This window comes from Eleutherodactylus coqui, chromosome 2 (assembly GCF_035609145.1).
Source record: "Eleutherodactylus coqui strain aEleCoq1 chromosome 2, aEleCoq1.hap1, whole genome shotgun sequence".
Classification (NCBI taxonomy): domain Eukaryota; kingdom Metazoa; phylum Chordata; class Amphibia; order Anura; family Eleutherodactylidae; genus Eleutherodactylus; species Eleutherodactylus coqui.
Window position 1 is genome coordinate 163121020 of NC_089838.1, and position 26847 is coordinate 163147866.

The window sequence follows — 26847 nt, forward strand, 5'->3', positions numbered from 1 at the left end:
AGGCAAAATGTGATGTGAATACGCCTGTGACTAATGAGTATCACCAGGCCCTTCCTCTTCATGTGGTGACTGCCCCTTGGCCCGCTCAGCCCACTCTTCAGTAGGGTTTATAAAGCCTTCCTGACCTAATGTCCGGGCTCTGACTACATGTACTAGTCATGCTTGTTGTGCTGATAAACTTGTAATGAATTTGCTTTTGCCCAGCTGTTTAATGTCTTCTTCTTGCTGTGACTTAATTTAGAGTCTGTAGGTTTTTGTGTGTACACTAATTGGCAATGACTGGTTTTTCGAGAGCTTAATTTTTAAGCTGCAAATGATTCATAATTGCGCTAGAGTTTTTTGTTCTAAAATGGTTTTCGTCACCTGCAGATGGAGTTCATTTTTTTCCCACTTTGCAGTCAATCATGAACTTCATAAACCTGAGTAAAACTTCCCCCATACCCGATGCAGCACGCTTTATAGGAGTCCTATCCATGAAGGGGAATTACTGCAAGGATTAGAAGAAACTAGTATTTCTTGCCACCCAATTAACTCCAATCCACGTTAGTGATCGCTGTATGAAATTTCCTGAATCTATATTTTACTGATCATTGTCAGAGCAATTTACACAAAAATGGGCAAATTTTGAAACCAAATGAACAAATGAAGCAACTTTGCAATAGATCCTGATTTTAAATGTCATACTATTTTGTTTCTACAGCCCCCTTCTGTAGACGCTAGGCTCACCCATAAGCCATCTGTGAAGTTTGATCTTGCGACCCTACTCTATCTATTCCCTACTTCTTGCTAATCGATTGAATGAAGTTTAGCAAAAAGTAGTAAATGGCTTGAATGGAGTAAAGCTGGCCACACACGTTAACCCTTCCCAATCCAGTTTCAGCCCTCATCCGACATTAAGACTTCCCTGCATAGCTCTGTCGGATGAAGGCCAACAGTATGCAGGACAGCGCTCCAGTGCCGGAGGCTGTACGGCATATGTATGACACAGTTTACTATCAGAGGAGTCTAGTAGTGGTTTAGGCTGCCTGTCCATGGGGGTATTTTCATTGTGTTCCCCGCGGCGATAATCTGGCCGCGGGGAACGCAGTGAAAGCTTTCGATAGCGTTGCTATGGAAAGCGCAGCCCCCCCTGTCCACGAGTGGAGAATCATAGCCATTCTCCGCTCGCGACCCGCAAATTATGGCACGCTGCGAATTGCTGTGATTCTCCGTGGTGAGCCTATCTGTCAGATAGGCTCACCGCGGCGATCTGCGTGCCAGCTCCTGGGCGGTGGCTCCCATGGCAGAGATCCACAACGCCCATGGACAGGCAGCCTACCTCCTCTTCTCATTCAGAACAAATGATGTTCATGGGTATGGAGGGGCCAGAAGACATACCCTAACCCCTCCATACCCATGCACAAAGAGGCGTTCAGCTGACTGCTGTCTGAACTATATGACCAGCTTTAGACTGCAGGATCCATAGGTTATATGACAAAAGTCTAATCTGCAGGGGTCTGACCGCCAAGACCCCCACTGATTCTGAGAATGGGATTCCCTTGTCCCCCTCTTCTCGTCACTGAGAGTTCGCTGCATCTTTGGTGAAGCCAAATTGAATGGCGCAGCGGTCAAACATTTGCAGCCTCGTTCCATTCATTTCATAGGGGCTGATTGAAATAGCGAAGTACATGTACTCAGCTGTCTCTGGCAGCCCTATTGAAAAAGAATGGGCTCCATTCAATCTCCTTCTCACTGTGGAGGGTGCAATGAGTCAACACTGAGAAGGAGGGTGAAATGGGGGGTGGGAGGGAGGTTTCTGAAGATCAGTGGGGGGCTCAGCAGTGAGAAATAAGTATCTTGGTACAAGCCCTTTAATGTAACCAAAATTATTCTGGATGAGGGTCATTAAACCTTTTAGTAGTTTGGTCAATCAGACTGTAATAAACTTTGACTCTTCTGAAGCTCGCGTTCTTTAAGCTAGCAAGGGTGTGATGCATTGTGGGAGTTGCTACAAGGGAAGAGTGGATATGTAATGCCACTAACTATTTTATAGCGCAGAGTTCTGAGTTTGATGTCTCCCTGTTGGTCAGTGATATCAGGCGTGCAGCATCAGTGAATACATAAACCTTCATGTTATACGCCGGCTGTGCACTACGGACTGTAGCAGACTACTGATGCTGCTCTTTGACCTGCGCATTGGTGTGTATTGTAACTACTGCAAAGGCAAAGTACAGACAGCCAGACTGTGTGACTAATTTATCAGGTGTGCCAACACTGTTCTGATTAGAAAAACGAAAGAAAATGATACAAAGTCCAATCTGGTATTTCTAGCATGAACGTGGCGCACACTTCATGGGGTGGAGGAGATTTGTATAAAATCTGTGTGTATATAGCCGTTTTGGAACTTTTTGTCACAAACTTCAACCGCTTTAAAGATTTGTGAAGGAATGGATTGGACCAAAAATCACATAACTTTATGGACATTTACTTTAAACTTCCTCTTTCAGAGCAGACTTCTTAGTAACAGAACAGTATAAGAGCAAAATGAGTATCCTAATCCAAAGAAGCAATCCCAATACAAGAAATAGTCCATCGCCGTAGTTATAGGTAAAATCGTGAAGCTTTTATTTCATATTGTTTGGAGAGAGGAAAAAAAGGCTGACGCTTTTTGAGCCTGTAATGACGCTTACTCATGGCTAGAGTAGTCATAAGTAGGTAATGGGCTCGAAGTGCGTCAGCATTATGTTGCCAACTTTCTTTTAAAAACGCGAAATAAAATTCAAGATATTTTATTGCTGTATACATGGAGTGCTGGACTTAACATTTACCTGTGCTGCTTTAACTTGTGGCCCATGCACTGTCCATATCTTGGATATCCAGATATTAAAGGGGTTCTGTCACTAAAAAAGAAAAATGCTATACTTATCTATTCCTCCCCCATCAGTCTACTTACCAGATCTTCACCTCCCTTATCGTCTCCTGTCTCCTGCAGTCCAGGGGGTCACTTCACCTCAGCTGCCTGATTCTTCTCCTTCCTGTGAGGTTATGTACATTTGATTGGCAGTCTACCAATGTACCCTACATCACAGCTCACAGGACTGCCTATCTTCAGAGATTGCTCATGCGAGCTGTCTCTGAAATAGATTACAATTCCTTCCTAGGCAGTAAAGCTGCAGCACAGGGATGTGACCTTCACTGACCCAGCAGGAAGGAGTTTGTGATAAGCAGCCCTCATAACAAGCTGGGCCCAGCCTGCAGTGAGCTGACCTGGGGCACTGGAGAAGTTCAACCAGGAGAAGATGTGATAACGACACAGACAGGGAAGGAATAGGTAATTTTAGATATTTTTTTTTTTTTAATGACAAAACCCCTTTAAGTCAATGACAGTGGGTGAGCTGCTCCAGTTTTTTGTATATAGGGAAAGAACTAATCAATGTTATGATGAAGTCAGTGCTCAGCAGATGCCACTCCCTACAGTGAGGTATATAACAAATTGTACTTGTACAGATTTCTACCTACATATTTTTCAAAAAAAGAAAAATAACCCCCTTCTGTATTTTTAACCGAGGAGAAGTATAAAACTTCTATTAATTCACATTACCAATACAAAGACAGACATGGTGCTAAAATCTCTTATTTATGCAAGGAAGCTTTCTTAGAACTTCTAACAATGTGTCTTTGCATAAATTGATAGTTTAGGGAATCCTAAACATAAGGCTGTGATGTCAATAACTTATTGAGAAGATTCATGAAGTCACATAGGAGATTGTAGCCGAAAATGAATGCAGATAAAAGCAGCTGCCGTGGTTGGTTGCATATTACAGCCAATCCGATAAAAGCTTTTGTTTTGCAACCTGCATTAGGAAAATACAGTAATATTGCTGCCACTTCTGCCTCATTGAGGGTAATGCCCCTTTTACGCTGCAATAAAACACCCAAAAAGGCTCCCCTCTTTTGCCCTCTTCGGCGCTTTGGTTCTACCTCCCTTCCACATAGTGTGGTCATGTGCCGAGAACCAGAACTGCTTCACCTGAAGCCAGGGATTGGCTGCTGAGGCCAGGGATTGGCCACAGTGGTTATGTGTTTCCTGATAGTAATCTCCATAACCTGTAAGACTGAACTAGAGTTAGAGGCGAATGACGCGGGCTTGTAGCGGCCACTCTGACTGCTATGGTAGCACTTTCGCCACTACTGCATTCAGGCAGTAAATAAATAAATTACCTGAAAGCGCTGCGGAATAAGTTGGTGCTATACAAATAACAAGATTTATTTTATTTCTTTTTTTATTTTTCACTGTGATCCTTTTATTTTCTGTTTAAAAAAATAAATAAAGGGTTAATAAAGACCGTTCCTCCTGCACTGTTTGGTGTTATGAAACTGCAATGGGAGTAGTTGGCACTGCATGTGCCACCATATAGGCACCCCCTCCCCTCCCCAATAAGGTTATAAAACATACCACAATTGCTTTTCCTGTCATGTTCCTTGTGATTGCAGCAGAAGAAAACTCTGGATGCCATTGAAGACTTGCTGAAGTGCTGTAGGGCTTCATAAATTTTAATGCATAGTGGTTCCTACAACTCGGTTTGTACGCAACCATGACCCCATTTTGCAGGTTTGTGACATTCGGTCTGTGCCTTTGTGTCATTCAGCCTGCATGGCATGTTAGATATAACAAACGGTGCTGGTCTGTCTTAGAAGAAGAAAGCGAGAAGGATACATTTCACACGGGGTGAAGAGAACTGCCTTGGGGCACTAAGAATATTTTTCCATTTTAATTACTAGTTTACCTATTGTGTAATTATTTGAAAAAAATACTTAACATTTTACAGACCTTTTTCTTGGAAAAATTAAGAAGTAGAAGAGATGTCTTCTAATTACATCAGCTGGCAGATTGGCGGGGGCAGCTGGTTTCTACTTGGTACCATAGGTTACACTTTGCATACTGCCTCGGTTATTAAGCAGTAGCATTGCAATTATCCAGTGTGAATTACATCCTCAGTTCCGTAAAAACTCTTTGTTGAATGTATGAAGTGCATATTGTGTTTGTCATAGTCGCAAAGTATGCTTCGATCTCGGAGTCTATGTGAAAAGGTTATTTTTCTACTAAGTCACTTTTGAAGTAACAATGAAGTTCTTGGGCTGCTGTATAAAAGTTAAAAATAACTTCTAATAACTTGTAATTACAACCCAGTGAGGCTGAAACACGAGTCGATCTACACTGAGGAGGGGACGCTTCACATGGGGAGATATATTCACGGAAGACGTCCCAAAAGACGTTGTATATAGCCTAAAAATATATATGTACTGAGATGAACTCCACAGTCAAACAGCCAGGATCTGAGCCTACACATTCGTGTTTATGGGGGCGTTGGGCATACAGTGTATGCTTATGGTGGCATTGGGGAAAATGAGCTCTTCGGCCAAACAAATGTTCTACTAAGAGTCCTCATGTGTAGCCAACATTTGGGTATCTTCACACATATCGGAAATGCTGCGCGTTTGACTAGAAATCGGCTGCGTCTTGGCACATGATTTCAGCAGCGACAATGCTCCCCCTCGCCTCCAAATTCTTTGAGCTGTCAGCGCTCTCTATTCTGCATCGGCGACCTCCACTGAGTGCAGCAATGCTGGTCAGGTGATGCGGGACTGGCATCACCTGACCAGCGGCACTGCACTCGCTAGAGGATGGGTGAAGGAAGCGCTGGCAGTGTAGAGAATTTGGAGGTGAGGGGGAGCGTTTTGGCTGTTCACTTTATTATGCGGGTCAGTGTGATTGTAACAGTGCCAATATTTATATAGGTGTTTTTTTATGTACTAGTGTTAAAACCTAGAAAGCATTTTTAATGAGTTTTTGTCACTATATTCTGAGCCCCGGGGTCTTGTGAGACTTGTTGTTTTCAGTAAGAACTGTAAATTTTCTAGGTATAATTATGTGGCCTGGGTGCCAAGAAACGAGCAACAATTCTGACATTGTGTGTTGTATTTAAGGCTTTATTTTTGGTTTATCACACACGACTTAACAGTAGATAGATGAACCGCATAAGAAGCCATACCTCCCACCTTGGTGCTTTGTCAGCCCATGGATTAAAGGGGGTTTTATGTTCTAGAATACATTTTAACAGGGCAGCAAATGGTTTAAAAATGGCCAACTATGGTCTCATTCACCGGGGCGTATATACGCAGTGAATAGAACCCATTGATTTCAATGGGTTTGTTCACATGAGCATATTTTTTTTTCCAAGCGATGCTCAATCGTGTGAAAAAAAATACACGGCATGATCCATTTTGGTGCACTGCGCACCACGATAGGTCATTGATATTAATTGGCTGGCGCAAATCCGCAGTGAATACACAAGAAATCTGCTTATTTACTCCGTGTTTGCGCAGCACGTACTGTCCCTGTGGCGTACTTTTTTGCATGCACTAATACACGGTGTATGTATTTGCGCGTTCGAGAACCCAAAAGCGCGCATAAGCAGTTTTCGGTTGTATAAATATGCAGCGCATTTCCGCCACCACAATACTCGTCCACCCATGTGAATGAGCCTGGAGGTACACTTACTGCTGTGAATACCCCGCCACTCCTGCTCCGTTGTTTGCGTCCTTACTACCAGTCTTCCTTTACTTGGCAGCGTAGCGGTGGGGATCGGTATATACGCGTCACCGCTGCAGCCAGTAGGGAGGACAGCTTTTGTGGCAGTGAGTATACCTTACTTTATTTTAAACCATTTGCTGACGTCTACAAATCTTTCTAGAAGTTGGAAAACATCTCTAATTGGTAGGCTGAGAGCGCCATGGTGGGAGATATTACTACTTGCATGTGCTAAAATGCCAGAAAACCTTATTAATTCAACACCGAGCTGCCAGTGTCATCCTTCTGCCTGAGGCTAAGCAGACACTGATTTTGAAGTGTTTTGATAGTTTTACACTATATGCATTATACACATATATATTACATTACATAGACCTTATACTCATATACACATCAGTCATTACTCAGATATACATATTAGACGTGTAAATAGTAATAACCTTTATTTGTATAGCGCCAACTTATTCCGCAGCACTTTCAAATCACATGGGAACACAAAAACAATACAATAATTACATGTGGCATTAAATTATTTGGAAACAAAAGGGGTGGGGTGATACAGGAAGTACAGGGGCAGGAGGTGGAGCAAGGGGGAAAACAGCAATGCAACAATAATAATGTGGCATACAGTTTTTAGGAAGCAAGCAGGGTGGTGGTAGTACAGGAGGCAGGAGAAATACATGATAGGCAAAAAGTGGAAAGCCATAGGGAGCGGGTGAGGGATTAGATCAGGAGGTTTGGTATGCTTCTTTGAAGAGGAGCGTCTGAAGTTCCGTGCGTCGGGGATTGTCCGGATGTTTAGGAGTAGAACGTTCCAGAGGTTCGGTGCAGCTCTAGAGAGGTCCTGGGGGCGAGTATGTGAGGTTCGTATTAGAGGAGCGTTTAGTCTGAGTGTGTTAGCAGAGCAGAGTGTGCGGGTTGGGTGGTGTACGGACAGGAGGGAAATGATGCATGGTGGCGCGGTGCCATGGAGAGCTCTGTGTGTGAGGGTGATGAGTTTGAATTGAGTTCTGCAGTGGATAGGCAGTGAGTGCAGTGATTGACATAGTACAGAGGCGTCTGAGAAGCAGCTGGATAGGAAGATGAGTCTAGCTGCCGCATTTAGTATGGACTGGAGAGGGGAGAGTCTGGTGTAGGGAAGGTCAATGAGCAGCGAGTTGTAGTAGTCTAGTCGGGAGTGGATGAGGGCGAGAAGAGTGTCCCTGGTGAGGAATGTACAGTATACATACACAACCATAATACATTACAAAAATACCATTCCTGCAGGTAGCTGTATGCTGGACCTCTGTGATCCGTCTTCAAGGCTGCCCAGGAGAGCATTAGCAGAGCCGTATCTTCTGAACAGGATCTGGTAATTTTTGGTTTGTGTCTCTGCAGCCTTTTCTCCGTTTTGACTGCTGCTACCTGTATCCAAGCAGAAGGGTGCGAGGTACAATCCTATGCAGGATGGCTCCTGGCAGTATAGATGAATGATGCCAGGAACTTTCAGAGGAAGCTATAAGCACAGCCGAACTGCTTTCTTCCACTGAGCAATCAATGATGGAAGCTCTTATTGGTCAGTGAAGCAACCAATGAGTTTCCTTCAGTATGATGAGGGAAGCAATCATTGTGTAGTGTTTTTAGTGTGGCATAGGTAGCCTGCAGCTTAGGGGCCTGATTGCAAGTGCCGGCACTACAACCCCTGTAGCTACGCCACTGCTCCCGTATAGTCTTTGTATTTGGGAAATCCTTTAGAACTAATGGCAAATTGGATCCAATACGTACGTGTCGCCATCATTGTCATGGCCTTAAAGGGGTTGTCCCGCAATAGCAAGTAACGCAGTTCGTAACGCTGAATGAAGACAATGTCCATCTAGTCCAGCCTGTCTAGCCTCCTGTTTTGTTGATCCAGAGGAAGGCAAAAAAAAACAAGAGCAGAAGCCAATTAGCCCTTTTGGGAAAAAATTCCTTCCCGACTCCCTAATGGCAATCAGACTGTTCCCTGGATCAACCCCTAATAGTTCCTACCTGCCTGTATACCCGGATTAACAAATAACATTAGATTTATAACCTATAATATCCTTCCTCTCCAGAAAGACATCAAGTCCCCTTTTAAACTCCTCTAAGAATTTTGCCATCACTACGTCCTCAGGCAGAGAGTTCCACAGTCTAACTGCTCTAACAGTAAAGAACCCCTTTCTATGTTGGTGATGAAACCTGCTTTCCTCTAAACGTAGCGGATGTCCTCTTGTTACCGTTGCAGTCCTGGGTATAAACAGATCATGGGAGAGATCCTTGTATTGTCCCCTCATGTACTTATACATAGTTATTTGATTGCCTCTTAACCTTCTTTTTTCTAGAGTAAATAATCCCAATTTTGATAGCCTCTCTGGGTATTCCAGTCCCTTCATTCCATGTATTAGTTTAGTTGCCCTTCTTTGAATCCCCTCCAATACCATAACATCTTTCCTGAGCACCGGTGACCAGAACTGTACACAGTACTCCATGTGAGGCCTGACAAGTGCCTTATATAATGGAAGGATAATGTTCTCGTCCTTCGCCCCATAACTCTTTTAATGCATCCCAAAAATTTATTTGCCTTTGCAGCAGCTGACTGGCATTGGTTACTCCAGTTTAGTCTACAATCCACTAGTGGGGTTAAGCACTTCTGTATGGCCATATTAATGCACTTTGTAATATACATCGTGCATTAAATATTGGCCATACAGAAGTTATACACTTACCCCCTCCGGTGCTGGCGTCCCCGTCTCCATGGCGCCGACCAAAGCCTCCTTCTCCCTGGATTAGACGCTCTTGCGCTGAAGGGGCCGCTCCGGCGTGCTCGTGCCGTACAGGGCTTCTGCGCATGCATGATGTATATTACAAAGTGCATTAATATGGCCATACAGAAGTGCTTAACCCCACTTGCTATCGCGGGACAACCCCTTTAAGGCTCTTACCCACTTTTTTAACACTGCGATATCGGCAGGTTTTTAATGCGATTGTCAATGAGACTTTCTAATGTTAAAAACGCATCGCAAGTTTGTGCTTTGTGGTTTTTGTGTAATGCATTTTTAACATTAGAAAGTCCCATTGACAATCGTATTAAAAAAGACAGCGTTAAAAAAGTGGGTCAGAGCCCTTATGAATATCAATTTGATCGATCAGTGCTGTTGTAATGCATGGCATTGTTGTCCTTAACAGTCTGACTACATTGACTATAAATCACTGGCAATTCATTGTTCACAATTTAAAATCCGGTGTAAATTTTTAAATGCTACTTACAATGTGCAATCAGTTATAGGGTTTGTAGTAAGATTGCAAGCAGGGCTATGGAGTCAGAATCAGTCCGTTTTGATAGTCGGTAGAAATGTACATTATAAATATGTTGCCATGTACATTATAAATATGTTGCCAGTGCGTGAAGTGCTACATGTATATTCTTGTGTTCCCAATTCAAGAGTTACACAGTAGTTTGTGACAGGTCACACAGTAGTTTGTGTAACTCATGACTGATTCCGTTTTATTTGTTAACCAGCAGAAATAGTTATAGTTTTTGGACAAAGACATTGAATGCGAGGCTAGAAGATACCTTACTGCATTTCTGGCGTTCTTTATTTTTTTCCGACGACTTTCACAGTGTGGGGTAAATAATGCACAACTTTGATAGATACGGACGCGGTGATACCAAATATGTGTTTTTTTTTATTATTTAGATTTTTTAAATTACAGATTGGGCAAAAGGAGGGTGATTTAAACTTATTCCTTTTTTTTTTTTTTGCCTATGCATTGCATAAATCGTGAATTTGGAAAAAAAACACTAAAATCTGGTTTATGTGAATACACCATTGATGGTCTTGTGTATCTGGTTTGGGATAATTTGCATTATAGAATTGGTCACTTTTGGGGTGCCTTCATATTTGCGAGAAAATCGTGTTTTTGAGCGATGTGAGCATGAGTGAAAACGCAGAATTATGAAACAAATGATTTTCAATGGTTTCATACCCACTTGCAATGTTTTTCACTCATTCGATGTGGAGTTTAAAAAAAAATCGTGGAATGTCCTATCTTTCTGCATTTTTTTCTTTTTTTTTAATCTTCCATGTTTCTTTATGGAGCCTCCTTTTTATTGCACCGCACCAACTTGTGATTTTTCATGCAATGCGGTTTTTACAGTAAAAAATCTTATTGTCCATCGTGAGAAAATCGCAAACGGCAGCGATGTTTTTTTGCAAGGAAAAGCATTACTGAAGCTCAGGCATCTCATGAGCAATTTTGCCACGGCGATATCGCGATCACTGGTGTGAAGGAGCCCTAAAGTAGGCCAATAAAAAGTAGTTTGTGAAGTTGAATTGCAAGCATTCAGCATGTGCGCAGTGACATACAGATGTTACTATCTGCGTTGTATATGTAGTAGCCGGTGACGTATAAGGCACAATGCCGGACTTGCAAAGAGAATTTTGTGTCTTTGGGAAACATTACTTTTCAGTGACTTAAAACACAGAGGCCGCCTGCAGATGGACTGGTCGGATCCGGCTGTGAGAATTTTCGCAGCGGGACCTAACCAGAGCACCTGCAGAGAGCAGCGCGAAACTCGCCCTCTGCCGCAGCTCTGGGTCTTTCATGTGCCGGCTGCCGGGCAACCGGCGCATGCACAGACCGGAGCCGGCGGCTGGTGAGTGACCTTTCTGTGCGGGGCTCGCATGCCGCGGTTTCTTCTCTGTGCGTGATTTCGTACAGACAAACCGCGGCTGTCTGCATATTGTAATGCAATCATATACAGGCGTGTACGGGTGGAAATTCTGCGGGGAATTTCCGCCCGTGTGCAGGAGGCCATATATAGAGATTATTACTCCCAGCTTGCAATGTTTCCAGTGGGGTCCCACATTCCAGCACCAGTGATAAGCAGCTATTAATCAGCTGTTGTAAAGTATTGTACACCACTTCTCCCACTGACTACAGGATATGTAAAAATACAACCCCTTTCCTAGTAGATCATAAAAATGACCTTTGGCTGGGCCCACATGAATGTATTTGTATTACGCACACCATGTACACATGCATAATACACAGTGAATGGCGTCCATGCGAGTAGATTGATTTTCATTGTACCACTCACACTGGCTTATATTGCGCATGTAATAATGAAAGCTGCATGCTCTGTTCCACTGCGTATTACCCACAACCCTATTGTTTTCTATCTGTGCATTCGGAACGCAGTGCATGCGCAGTTAATGAAGTAAAATACACTATACAGGTATACACCAGCAAAAACGCAACAATACATTGGCATACACTATTCCCTACGCAAGTAAAACACAAATTTAACGCACCATTCGGACTCATTCCCACTGCCGTATGCGTAAAACGCTGCATTTTACCCCGTGAGCCAGCGTATCGCACGCATGCTGTCATGCGCAGTGTGAGTAGACTTATTTATTTTTCTTGGAAATCCCCCGCTGTCTCATAGCGGTGTTGCAATGAATTGTGTATGTACAGCTAATAATACGCAACCCAGAGAGAGCAATAGGCAGGGAGATAAAACCTGCTGCGTTCTTTTTCACGCGTGCGTTATACGCAATGTATATACGCTAATGTGGATGAATCAATGAAGATCAATGTACTTTAACGGACTCCATTCACTATGTAATACGTTGTGAAATGACACTCATGGGAATGAGCCCTTTATGTTGTGTGAGCCCAGTAATTGTAAATATAACATCTGCTTTAAGCCGCCTGCACACGGACGAGTTTGCATTGTGTCCGCCTGTGCATTCTGCAGCAAATACCACCCATAACATGCTATTGAAAACGGCTTTTATTCTCTAGGCGAGCGGAAATCACTTGCGATTTTCCGCTTGCGGAGGAAACATTGCAGCATAACCTATTTTGGCACGGATTCCGCACGGACAGCTTCCATTGAAGTCAATGAAAGCCGTCCAATCCGTGGCCCTTCCTCAGTGACATTGTGGAAAGGTTGCGGATTCCACGTCACCACCTAGTGCTGACGCGGGAAAAGCAGGGATTTTTTAAAAAATCCACAGTACAGAGAAGATAAAAGAAAAGAAGGTACGCGTTGATGCCAGACGGGCACAGGGTCGGATCCCGACCCGCCCATGTGCAGCTGGCCTAAACATGCATGCTATTGGATTCTGTTGTAAATAACAATTTTCATTATTCTATATTAGGACATAGATTTTTTTTTTGCTCTGTCTGCGGTTAAGACAGTCTGGTCAAGTGTTCACTTGTGTTCTCCTTACAGGGTAAAGTGCTGAGCACACATTTGGAAAACTGAACTCCGGAAAACAAAAATTGTAAGTATGTGAACACTAGAGATTTTACTGCAAATATTGTGTAGTAAAGAACCAAAAATGTTGGACTAAAACTCCCCTTTTAAAGCTGTGTAATACTAAATGTTTAACGGATCTGTATAATACGACTGCACATGTGTGACATAGAGCTGCACTGCAACCAAACATGGCTCCGTTACCAGCTGATCAGAACAGATGTCTGACGCATGAAGCGGACTGCCCTTGTCTTATGGCTCATGTAGACACAACGATTATTGCTCAAAAGATGTTGCTCAAGCGACTTTTGAGCGATAATCGTTGTCATTTACAGCTCAAGATGAGCGATCACCTTGTGCCTGGGTAACACCGCTTGTCTTCTGCATCCAGCTGTTCCCCACTTCGAGCGCTCGGCTGTTATACAGCGAAGCGCTCAGAGCGGAGGATGCAGAAGACATGCTCTTTGTCAAATTTAATACAGAAGCAGGGGCAAACACAGGCTTTTTAGAGTAATTGGTCTGTTGTAAGTCTTCTTAAGCCCCATTGAGATGGGACGAATGTCGGGCAAACCATTCACACTCCCATGCTCCTGCACAGGATCTTGTATCGCTGGCTCACAACAGGGCGGCAGGAGCAGATTTCAGTTCTCGCTTCCTCTCTATTCAGTTAAAGGAGATGTCCCGCGCCGAAACGGGTTTTTTTTTTTTTAACCCCCCCCCCCCCGTTCGGCGCGAGACAACCCCGATGCAGGGGTTAAAAAAACCACCCGCACAGCGCTTACCTGAATCCCGGCGGTCCGGTGACTTCAATACTTACCGCTGAAGATGGCCGCCGGGATCTTCTACCTTCGTGGACCGCAGCTCTTCTGTGCGGTCCACTGCCGATTCCAGCCTCCTGATTGGCTGGAATCGGCACGTGACGGGGCGGAGCTACACGGAGCCCCTCTCTGGCACGAGCGGCTCCATAGAAGAAAGCTGAAGACCCGGACTGCGCAAGCGCGGCTAATTTGGCCATCGGAGGCCAAAAATTAGTCGGCTCCATGGAGACGAGGACGCCAGCAACGGAGCAGGTAAGTATAAAACTTTTTATAACTTCTGTATGGCTCATAATTAATGCACAATGTACATTACAAAGTGCATTATTATGGCCATACAGAAGTGTATAACCCCACTTGCTGCCTCGGGACATCTCCTTTAACATAGTGGCCGTTCAATACTGAACAGCTGCTATTTACACTGCACTGTCATAGTTAAACTCATCGTTTATCGTTTATGCAGCATAACATGTTTTGAAAACTTAGGAAAATGCTGCAAGCGGTGCGTGCCTTATTTAATGTTAGGTGGCTTGCAAAGTTTCGACCTTTTTGACGCAGTGTATTCTTTTTCCTGTAAAGCGCCTCTGTGATTTTTCTTTGTAGTTTTGCTTTCAGTGGCTCCTTGTTTACACTAAATGTTCGGTAGGTCAAATTTCAGACCCTACTGAACACTTTTTTACTTTTGTTTCTGCGGGTACAGGATGTGTCTGTCATCTTATACTTGTACAGCTCCAGTGTGGGACTAGTCTGGAATACCCCTTGGCACTGCCCTCGCTGGACTGGGTTGCACAGCCGCTCAGTACCGGACTGGGTTGCACAGCCGCTCAGTACCGGACTGGGTTGCACAGCCGCTCAGTACCGGACTGGGTTGCACAGCCGCTCAGTACCGGACTGGGTTGCACAGCCGCTCAGTACCGGACTGGGTTGCACAGCCGCTCAGTACCGGACTGGGTTGCACAGCCGCTCAGTACCGGACTGGGTTGCACAGCCGCTCAGTACCGGACTGGGTTGCACAGCCGCTCAGTACCGGACTGGGTTGCACAGCCGCTCAGTACCGGACTGGGTTGCACAGCCGCTCAGTACCGGACTGGGTTGCACAGCCGCTCAGTACCGGACTGGGTTGCACAGCCGCTCAGTACCGGACTGGGTTGCACAGCCGCTCAGTACCGGACTGGGTTGCACAGCCGCTCAGTACCGGACTGGGTTGCACAGCCGCTCAGTACCGGACTGGGTTGCACAGCCGCTCAGTACCGGACTGGGTTGCACAGCCGCTCAGTACCGGACTGGGTTGCACAGCCGCTCAGTACCGGACTGGGTTGCACAGCCGCTCAGTACCGGACTGGGTTGCACAGCCGCTCAGTACCGGACTGGGTTGCACAGCCGCTCAGTACCGGACTGGGTTGCACAGCCGCTCAGTACCGGACTGGGTTGCACAGCCGCTCAGTACCGGACTGGGTTGCACAGCCGCTCAGTACCGGACTGGGTTGCACAGCCGCTCAGTACCGGACTGGGTTGCACAGCCGCTCAGTACCGGACTGGGTTGCACAGCCGCTCAGTACCGGACTGGGTTGCACAGCCGCTCAGTACCGGACTGGGTTGCACAGCCGCTCAGTACCGGACTGGGTTGCACAGCCGCTCAGTACCGGACTGGGTTGCACAGCCGCTCAGTACCGGACTGGGTTGCACAGCCGCTCAGTACCGGACTGGGTTGCACAGCCGCTCAGTACCGGACTGGGTTGCACAGCCGCTCAGTACCGGACTGGGTTGCACAGCCGCTCAGTACCGGACTGGGTTGCACAGCCGCTCAGTACCGGACTGGGTTGCACAGCCGCTCAGTACCGGACTGGGTTGCACAGCCGCTCAGTACCGGACTGGGTTGCACAGCCGCTCAGTACCGGACTGGGTTGCACAGCCGCTCAGTACCGGACTGGGTTGCACAGCCGCTCAGTACCGGACTGGGTTGCACAGCCGCTCAGTACCGGACTGGGTTGCACAGCCGCTCAGTACCGGACTGGGTTGCACAGCCGCTCAGTACCGGACTGGGTTGCACAGCCGCTCAGTACCGGACTGGGTGTTAGTTGCTGCTGTTTTCAGGCATTTGATCTTGTAAAAATGTATTCCTACAGCTTCGTATCGTCTCCCCTGAATTACGGAGTATACCCATGAATATGTGCTAGACCTACAGTGTGAGTGAAGGCTGAGCAGCTCTCCTTTGTATACAGCATTATTACTAGTTATGGGAATTTCCATAATGGGCAACAATTATCTTTTTTGCCTTGAGTTTAATCACAATTCAGTTAAATTACAATTCATTTTTGAATTGTGAATACATGTGACATGAAGTTGTAGAAATGGTTTAAAATACCCGAGTCGTGCTCACATGTTGGCCAATGTTTGGTAAGCACTCTTGATGCTCCTTTTAAAAGTACTTCTTTTATTCTTATTTTATTCCATAAAGTCCATAAAATTATGATTACTGTATAGCACCCTGTCTACGGTCAGACGCGTTTCAAAAGACACTTCTTTCTTGATCACCACTAACCTTCTCTTTCGAGACCTGTCAGCGAGTAGACCTGGTGTTACATGAGGGGCTGTGGCTTATATAAAAGGGTATGACCAACATACAACAGAATAGTCCTATATAAAACGAATTTATCGCACAGTATATATCGCCTGATGGATTTGGATATATAGGTGTATATGCACTGATCATAAATACCTCAGTAATATATATTACACCTGTGGGCCTAAAAGCTAAGAGTATCTATGTAAGGGGGGTCCTTACACAGAACTCCTGTAGTGGCTGTTTCCCTGTTCCTTTCTAGGGACCCTTCCAGTGGCGGTCTCCTGGCATCCCAATCAGTGGCTGCTCAGGTTTTGTACAGGATCCTCAGCACAGCCTGGTCATAGTCTGTAGACAAATAAGAAAAGGGCAGCCGCACGGTACCAGTGCCAAGAAATACACTAACTTTGAAAATATAAATTTTGCACTGCTGCTATATTTATTATATACATAAAGTTAAGGGTTCTTGTTCTGTAGGAAGATTTTACTAATTAAGTTTAGTTTTATGCTTCAAATTGCACCAGCAAACTGTCTTAGTTTCCAACACATTTATCAAACGTTTAGACCCTTTCGGACGCTTTTTAGGTATTGTCTGACAGAGAGGTATGGCTTTGTGGGAAAGGCAATGTGTATTATGTGCCTGATAGACTGGACAAATAGTTCCTGATGCTAAGGTAGGGTTCACACGTAGCAGAATTGCAGCGGAATTTCGATGTGGACCCTCTGCATGTAAGTTCTGCGGCATTTACAGTAGCAGCAACGTGGATGAGATTTGAAGTCTCATCCACGAACTGCAGAAATAACCAACACACAACCCGTACGGAAATGGACTTGAGCAGACTTCAATTCTGTGGCATGTCAATTTTATCACTGTCTCCACGGAATTCAAGATGAAAACCCCGTCAAAACCCGCATCAAATGGGCCAGTTTGGAGGCAGGCTTTCTGGAAAAGCTTGCCCTCTGCAGACATTCCACTGCCAATCAGACCCCCGTGTGGACCCGGCCTACGCCTCTACACTATGTGTGGGGCCAAATCTGAGACTGTTAAAAACATTGATGCCCAGTGTTTTCCCACAGACTCTCAATTCGGCAACTGGTATTTGCCAAACACACCGTGGTGTCCAAATGTTCTGTAGACTTTGTATTTTTAGACTCTTGGTACAATGAATTGTACATTTCTGGGATTTGCCATAGTGAAATCTGCTGAGGATCTTCAGGGCTGCCATGGAGTTCACACGGATTCCACTCTTGTTGCTGCGGATTCTGTCCGTACTTTGGTGTGGATTCCGTGAATACATCTGGACAGAATTCACAGCTTCTTCTCTACGGTAGCCTCAATTATGAGGGCATAATGCTATTTAATAGAAGTTAGTAAAGGTAACGTTGGTTTATTCGGTGTGCATTCATGTTGCTATTTATAAATGAAGCAAGTACACCCCGGACAATGATACATCTCCTGTAATTAAACTTCTCAGCTTTTTCCTTCTGCCTCTTGGTCTACATTTTTGTCTTGCACTCTCACGGGATCTGTATTCTACAACCTGCGTCGCCATGGTAACCGTGTAGACTGAGGCGGGAGAAAGCTATACGAAGTCTTAGCTGTGTACTGTTGTCCCTAAGAGACCTTCCAATGATCCGTAACTTTTTGGGCTAATTGGGGAGGGCTAGGAAAAACCATAAACCGATAGACAGCAGCCCTCTGTTATAGCCGGGCGTTAAAGGGGCAGTAATGTTTGGTTTATAGAATAAGATGACCTAAAGTGTTCTATTTTACATGCACTTAAAATTCATTTTAGCCCTGTCTGAACAGCAGGAGGTGTATCTCATGGGTCAGTAATGTGTAATGCATCTTATGGGCTAACTGAATAGGAAAAAACAGTCATGTGACATGAAATCCAAAATGCCCCTTTTGAATTATTTTTAAGTACAGTATATTGTTTTGTAATTTTTTCCTTATGTTTGTATTTATGTAACGTGTATCCTGCAACCTCAGCGCCCTACACCCCTTCCAGAGATAATCACCCCCGTGCTTTCACACAGGATCGAGGATTGCTCACTGAATGTAGGCAGACTGGCTGCTGTGATCTCTGGTCCATCCACCTCCACTCAGTCATCGGTTCATTGCTCAGAGATGAATGAGGGCCTGTTTATACAGGCCAATCAGCATTTGATTTTTATGAGTGCAGAAACTGAATGCCGAATGAATTATTGTGTTGGTGGCTGTTGAATGAATGTGGCTCAGTGGTTAGCACTGTGCTCTTGCAATGCTAATGTCCTAGATTGAAATCTTATCAAGGGTCAAAGCCCTTTTAGACAGGACGACTGTCGGGCAAACAATGCCCTACGCTCGTCCCCGCTCATACTAGCTCCTGAGCACCTGCACTGGAGCTAGTATCATTGGCTCTCAGCGGGAAGGCTGCAGGAGATTTCTCTCCTCTCTCTGCCCCGCGCCTCTCCATTGACATGCTCATCGTTCAGCGTAAATAGCAGCCATTCAGTATTGAACGGCCGTCATGATAAGTGAATGGAGAGGGGCAGGGAAGCGTGAGGAGAGAAGTCTCCTCCCGCCCCTCCCCCTCCTGCCCTACTGGCTGCTCCAGCGATACTAGTACAGGAGTGAGGACATACAGGGACGAGTGTCTGGCAACATTTGCCCGACATTCGTCCCACGTAAACCCACCTTAACATCAACTTTGGAAAACTCCTTACAGACATCAACCTTTGTCAGATTTGAGCCCCCATGCGTGTTCTTTAATTGACAGAGAAAGAAAGAAGAATAAACACTGCGAACATAAAAAACCCAATACAGATGTCACACTTGGTCAGATTTGAACCTGTAACTCCAGCACTGCAAGGCAACAGTGATGAGGACTGAGCCACTTTGTTTGTTTTTTCTCCTCCTCCTGTCTCCTTCCGCTGTATACAGTGTGGACAGATTTAAGGAAACCTGTCACTGGGTCCATGCTGCCCAAAACACATAAACAGGGGCACTGTACATGTGTCCTGTGGTCGTGGTGCCCATGGTTCGGACAGCATGTACCCAATGACAGGTTCCCTTTAATTAGTCAGACTCTAATATTTCAGACTTAAAGGGAATCTGTCAGCTTGAACACGCTGGTCAAACTTCAGGCAGCCTGATATAATGCAGTGGGAGCTGAGGAGATTGATGTATAGTTTAGTGGGGAAAGATTCAGTATTGCTTATATTTTAGCCATTTAAACCTCTGCACATTCCAGCCTCAACAGTCCAATGGGCGGTCCTATCAGTGACTGATGGTCCTCCATATACTGTATATACAGTCATACACAGCTGTCAATCACTGATAGGACCGCCCATTGGACTGTTCAGCTCAGAATGGGCAGAGTTTTAAAAGAATAAAATACAAGTGAAACGGAATCTTTTCCCATAGAACTAGAAGACAATTTGCTCAGCTCCTCCGGATCTATCAATTTTCAGCCTGCAGTTAGGGCTGACCGATTTACCCTTTTAAATGTGTGTTCTCATGTTAGCCAAACATGGCTGATATGGGACTATAGTGCTGTTGTATGTGGCCACCAGTGGCTGGGATTATGGAAACTGCCAAACTGATCAGTGTTTCTGTATCTCCCATAGAAGTGAATGGAAGTTGTGTACAGAGTTACTGTTTCTGTAACTTCTGAACTATGCCCTCAGACAGTGGAGGTGAGCAGAGTGACCATCATTCTAGTGATAGATGTGGTCCCACCTCTGGAACCCACAGCTAGCAGACATTTTATGGCGTGTGCTGTTGATATGCCATACGTGTTTGAGATGGGAATACCCCATTAATGTCCACACAACGCCATGTAGTGTTTAGGTCTAGAATTCTATGCTGAATTAATTTCATTATATAGCGTACTATTTTGGATTTGGAACTTCGTCGCTTCTCTTCACCCACCAGTCTCCTTTTAAGGGGTGGCTGCAGGCAGCCAGAATATTTATATTGTACTTCTGTCTATGTAGAGGATTTGGTGCTCTTCATGAAAATCCGCAAATGTAAGATATATTCATTTTCATCCTCATAGTCTTCTCTCCAGTAGTGCGGTGTGTAGTCTAGTGGTGGTCTCCTGGCTACATACTGCAATTTACTTTTATTACATCATTTTGTCATAAATCTATTTAATCTATTACATTGGTGTTAGGGCTCATGTCCACGGGCAAAATGAGATTTAAAATCCGCAGCGGATCTCCCGCTCGCGGATCCGCACCCCATAGGGATGCATTGACCACCCGCGGGTAGATAAATACCCGCGGATCGTCAATAAAAGTGATTTAAAAAAAAAATGGAGCATGAAAAAATCTGGACCATGCTCCATTTTCATGCGGGTCTCCCGCGGGGACGGCTCCCGCGGGCTTCTATTGAAGCCTATGGAAGCCGTCCGGATCCGCGGGAGACCTAAAATAGGAATTTAAAGCATTTACTCACCCGCAGCGGGCCGCGAAGCTCTGCTCTTCCTCACGGCCGCATCTCCCTTGCTTCGGCTCGGCGGATGTGCCCGGCGCATGCGCGCGGCACGTTGACGACGTGCCGGCGACGTGCCGCCGGCGTCAGGAATTCATCCGCCGGCCGAAAATGAAGATCCGGCCGTGAGGAAGAGCAGAGCTTCGCCGCCCGCTACGGATAGGTAAATGCTTTTAAATTCCTATTTTCAGCGCTCATGTCCGCGGGGCAGGAGGGACCCGCTGCAGATTCTACATGTAGAATCTGCAGCGGATCTGATTTTCCCCGTGGACATGAGGCCTAATACTCCACATCCCAACCAACGTAGTTCTAGATAGGTTTCAGGGTTTTTTTTGTTTGTTTATGTTTACGTTCCCACCCCCGCCACTCAGTGACAGTGATTGGGATATGCCATAACCACTGATTACCAATTGTAGAGGTGCATCCAACAAAACTTATTATTCTTCATTTTCAATACCCTGGTCTCAAAAAAAAAAAAAAAAAAAAATCTTAAAATTCTGCAGTTTTTTTCTTCGTATGAGCCCCACAGCCCCTTCAATCAGCCAAACAGTAAGCATGCCGAGCGGCAGACCCCCACCATCAGACATGGATGGCCTATCCTGAAGAGACAGGCCTTCAATTTTACAGAATTGGATAACCCCAAATTATAATTGATAAATGCTGTATGAACTCCGTCGTCTTCTATGACTTTCACTGCAGCTTTTAAACGTTTAGACATTGCATTGTATAATAGAACGTTTTGTTCGGTTCATTATTGAATTTTATCTAAATACGCAATAGAAGTAACATACTTTGTCAAGATTTTACCGAGAATGATTTTAGGGTCATAAACTGATTGTTTGAGCGGGGGAGAGAGAGTGAGAGAGAGAGCTTTCTCTCCCCCCCCCCCCCCCAGTTCCTTCCCGCTGGCACCCGAATCTTTAGAGACGAGCGGGCAGGTACTCGCATAAGGCACTACTTGCTCGCTCATCTCTAATTACAACCCATTTCTATCTGATGGACATAACAAACTGTAAATGAAGATGAACCTTTCCTCTGTGCAACTCATTCTACAGTTTGCAGTCCGATGACAGCTGGAGATTGAAAGGTTACTTATGTCACTTATGTCTTTTTTCTGCTTTTCTTTTCCCTTCAGCCATAATAATTTTTTTCTTTTATTTTTATTTTCCTATTGCAGAATTTTATCCAGAAATGGCTAAATGGATCCAGCTTGTAAACCTTCTTGTCTATATCGCCCAAGTATCAACCATAGAACAGTTTCGTTCTTTTGTGAGCGAGACGGAGTTAAATCACCTAGCAATTAACACCAACACAGACACTGTATACATAGGGGCAGTTAACCGACTTTACCAAGTCTCCGGAGACCTCGAATTACGTATCAACGTTACTACTGGGCCAAGACTTGATCACAAGAAATGTACACCACCGATAGATTCCAACCAGTGCCCTATGGCAAGCCCAACAGACAATTATAATAAACTACTCCTACTCGATGTGCCAAAGGAAAGGATAATTGTTTGTGGTAGCATATTTAAGGGAATTTGTTCTCTGAGGAAGCTAAACAACATCTCCGAACAGATATCGTATGATGACAGCAGGGGAGAGAAGTCCTTTGTTGCCAGCAATGATGAGAAATTCGAAACTGTGGGCCTGGTATCTGACATGACCGCAGGTGGCCCTCGAGTTCTGTTTGTCGGGAAAGGTACTAGCCAACATGATAATGGAATAATTATCAGTACTCGAATACTCGATGAAAAGGAAGATAAAGTCCCATTTGAAACGTTTCTGGATTCTGCCACCTTTAAATATGGTTACTCCTCTGTGAGCACACAACAGTTTGTTTTCGTCTTTGAAGATTCGGAACGGGTTTATTTTATATCTAGCCTTCTGGACAAAAACAACGGTAGAAATCGGACATTCATCACCCGCCTCTGCAAAATGGATTCCAACTATTTCTCTTACGTTGAAATGGATTTTCTGTGTAAAGATGGGAACACTTATTACAACATCTGTACCTCCGCCTACCTTGAACGCCCAGGACAAGAGTTGGCAAATGCAATGGGAATCTCGGAGGTTAACAATAAAGTTCTCTTTGGAGTTTTCAGTACTTTTGACAATAATCAAGAGAAAACGGCTGTTTGTATGTTTTCATTGGAGAATATTAACAAGAAGTTTGAAGATAACCGAGAGAAATGTTACAATAGCACTTCAGAGCCAATAAACCAAGCTGGGGAGAATATTTTCTCCAAACCATTTGGTGATAAAATAGGCTGCGGTGGAAAAAAGGTAGAGTATATCCTATAATTATGTGTGTTAGGTTTATCCATGCAGTTTATCTTTTGAATGCAGTAGGTAAATCTTAAAGCAAGAGAGAGAAAGTACAAGGCCTCATGTCCACGGGACAATTTTGATTTAAAATTTGCAGCGTTTTTCCCGCACGCGGATCTGCGTCCCAAAGGGATGCATTGGACACCCGCAGGTAGTTAAATACCTGCAGATGTCATTTTACCCTTCAGGCGCGGATCCGCATACTGGGAAAAAAAACGCGACATGCTCCAATTTAATGCGGGTCTCCCGCGGGGACCGCTCCCACAGGCTTCTATGGAAGCCGTCCGGATCCGCGGAACACCCGCACAAGAATTAAAGCTCACCTGTCCTCGACGCTGCGGGTCTCCCCTCTGTGCCGGGCACATCCGCCGGGCCGTAGAAAGAAGATCCGGCCGCGACGGAGGGCAGTTCCGCAGCGTCCAGACAGGTGAGTAATTCTTATTTCCAGGCCTCATGTCTCCGGGAAAGGAGGGAGCCGCTGCGGATTCTGCATGGAGAATCCGCGGCAGGCCTGATTTTTCCCTGTGGACATGAGGCCTAAAGGAAAGACTTGCCCTTTTTTCTTTTATAACATCTGGATTTGTTTAAATAGAAAAAAATGCATCAAAAACTCATCACCGTTGAGAGTAGCACTGAGCGATCACCACCTTAGTCTGTTTTGTGTAGTTTACCTGGGTCCTACACCTGTAAAGGGGCTACATTTGTTGCAGAAATCCATTCCGTACTTGTGACGGGTTATTTCTGCAGCATGAGCATAGTTTTTTTGCAAACCCCATTTAGATGGCATGGGGCACTCATAGTAATTTCAGCAACAAATCTACCGTACGTGAATGTAAACCTCATATTCAAGGGTGTCGTCGGTGGTGGTGGTGGTGGTGGTAAACTGTTCTTGCTGTGAGGCAATGCTGCTAGTATGCTCCATTCAATCAGAGTGAACATGCCAAATTCCATTTTCGCAGAGCGCTCCTCTGTATGTTAGAAGGTAGCGCCATGCTGCATAAGATTTTTAAGTTCTTTTCAAAGCATAGATGGCATTGCATCAAGCTAACTTATTTTCTAGCTCATGCATTTTTCTCCTCCTTGGATCTAACTCAGACTGCCTTTTGCAGGAAAGTTGCATCTTTTCAAGCAATATTTATTATTCCAATGCATCTAAAATAAAGCAGCCTTACAAATCGTGATGGGAAATGATACCTTATGTGCCTCCGTGCATCGACGTTACAAACTGCAGCCCAATCTACCCATCATCCCCCCTTCCCATCTGCCTCCTATTTCTTGCTAACCTACTAAACGTTCAATAGAATATTTTTGATTGACTACTTGCAAAATTGCTTAATTATTAAGCATATTTCGGATGCATTTGAGCAATTAAAATGGTGACTCGTCAGCCCGCGTAAACATTTCAGTGATCAGCTGAGAAACGGGGAAAAAAATATATTCTTGGGAGCACATTTCCCCATGTAAAAGGGGATTGTGTCGCCGATGCATGCAATCTGTAAGGAACGAACAATCCTGTTACCAATCCTTCATCTCCGTGCTAGCAGTAATCTGCAGTAATGAGCTCTGATAGACATGCTAGAATGTCAGTCACCGCTGGATAACGAGCAGCAAATCTGCTGTGTAAAAGGCCCGTAACTAGATTGCTAGCAGATCTTATAGTGATTTGCAGCAAGTGACAGCTCTGCTCATCTTTGGAGCGTTGAACTTGTTTTATGTTTTTGCTTTCCAGTATCCCATTGAAAATGAGTCCCTCAAGTATCCGTGTGGATCAGAACATTTGCCCTACCCATTGCAGAGCAAGGATGGGGTCGTTTCGGAAGCGGTTCTTCTGCGTGAAAATAACCCCTATACAAGTATAGCCGTATCTGTAGAAAATGAGCACACCATTGCGTTCCTTGGTACAGCTGAAGGAAAACTGATAAAGGTAAGTGGCGTTAAAGGGGTTGTCCCGCGCCGAAACGGTTTTGTTTTTTTTTCAATAGCCCCCCCGTTCGACGCGAGACAAACCCGATGCAGGGATAAAAAAAAAAACAACCAGATAGTACTTACCCGAATCCCCGCGGTCCGGCGTCTTCATACTTACCTTGTGAAGATGGCCGCCGGGATCTTCACCCTCGGTGGACCGCAGGGCTTCTGTGCGGTCCATTGCCGATTCCAGCCTCCTGATTGACGGGGCGGAGCTACGAGGACCAGCTCTCCGGCACGAGCGGCCCCATTCAGAAGACAGAAGACAGGACTGCGCAAGCGCGTCTAATCGGGCGATTAGACGCTGAAGATTAGACGGCACCATGGAGACGGGGACGCCAGCAACGGAACAGGTAAGTGAATAACTTCTGTATGGCTCATAATTAATGCACAATGTACATTACAAAGTGCATTAATATGGCCATACAGAAGTGTATACCCCAACTTTGTTTCGCGGGACAACCCCTTTAATGTTGTGTATAATTTCATGGCTAGAGGATGTTATATTGTCATGTGTTAATATATGTACCACATGTCCTCTATGTGATATGAGGCACAGATGGAGGAGGATTATTATTATTATTTTACCCTTGATCCTACTTTCTATCAGTTTCTGGCGGTGTTCTCCAGAGAACCTTGATGTAGCAATCTCAAAAAGTTCTCATCATTTTTTTTGTTTGTTTTTCTGATTCGCTGAGTCTCCGAAGCCAAAGTGCTGTAGAAAGACATTTTTGTTGCAATAATCCTATGCTTTATGTATATTGATAAGTCTGGAACCTTGCAGCGTATGGATTTTGAAGGCCGTCAGTTAAGATGCAGCACAATGTTATTTATCTTCAATCGCTCTTCTGTGAGGTCCTTGCGAGGGAAAGTAAAAACAATAATTATGCAGATATTCCATTCATCCCACATTCTGCAGAGTCCCTCCATGTGCCAAGTACTAAAGATAGAATTTTGTTGGCACCGTTCGAGCACAGAGCTTGTTCTTGATGCATAAAACACTAGGATGTTGGGTTGATCAGCAACAAGTTTCTAATCTGCAATATGCTTGTATAGTATAAAGGAAACGATATTGGGATATCCTCCGACAGCTATTGACTACAGTTTTAGAATTTGATTTTTTTTTTTTTACTTTGCTACTGTTTGATCTCTAAATTGGGCAAAATTTTTTTTTTTTATGGTTTTGTAGGCTTTTCTAGGTGAGCAGTCAAGAGAGTACAGAGTCTTGTCATTTGATACCAAAAGTACAGTGAAGAATGGAATGGTTTTTGATGGTAAAAAAGCACACCTCTACGTCATGACTAAGAAGAAGGTGGGTACAGTGTAAAGTTCACATTTGCATAACCGGGCTGCAAAACAATATCCTGTACACTTCAAGATGAAAAAATAAAATGTACCGTATATTCCGGTTTATAACGCGACCTTTTTAACCCCGAAAAATCTGCTCTGCAATCGGGGGTCGTCTTATACGCTGGATATACAGAAAAAAAGTGTCAAAAAAAGCAGTACTCACCTCCCCTTCTGCGGCGCTGCTGCAGGCTGTCGCTCCCTCCTTGTCCCCGACAGAGCATTGCTTTCTGGATGCGGGGCTTAAAATCCCCGCCTCCAAAAAGCTAATGCTGTGATTGGCTAACACGCGCCATCAGCCAATCACAGCCATTCAATGTTGAGAAAGCGACAGCCCGCAGCAGCGCCGCAGAACGCCGGGAGAAGTGAGTACTGATTTTTTTTTTTTTTTTTACACCGTATTCCGGCGTATAAGGCGACAGTTGGGGGGTCATCTTATATGCCCCGTCGCCTTATACGCCGGAATATATGGTAATTGGGTCACCAAGCTGCAGTACTCACACTATGAAAATA

At 44.8% G+C, this 26847-nt stretch overlaps 1 protein-coding gene across 2 annotated transcripts in view; it reads left to right on the top strand.

Annotated features, from left to right (window-relative positions):
• The window catches only part of PLXNB2 (plexin B2), a 182532-nt gene that overhangs the window by 92133 nt on the left and 63552 nt on the right, over positions 1 to 26847 (top strand). The window contains exons 3-6 of one of the 2 annotated variants that reach the window (XM_066591865.1): positions 12813 to 12864; positions 21872 to 22980; positions 24752 to 24946; positions 26177 to 26299. In XM_066591865.1, coding sequence (XP_066447962.1) covers positions 21886 to 22980; positions 24752 to 24946; positions 26177 to 26299 — 1413 coding nt within the window. In that variant the 5' untranslated portion in view covers positions 12813 to 12864; positions 21872 to 21885. The remainder of the gene's footprint in view (positions 1 to 12812; positions 12865 to 21871; positions 22981 to 24751; positions 24947 to 26176; positions 26300 to 26847) is intronic. The other variant, XM_066591866.1, reaches the window with a different exon arrangement.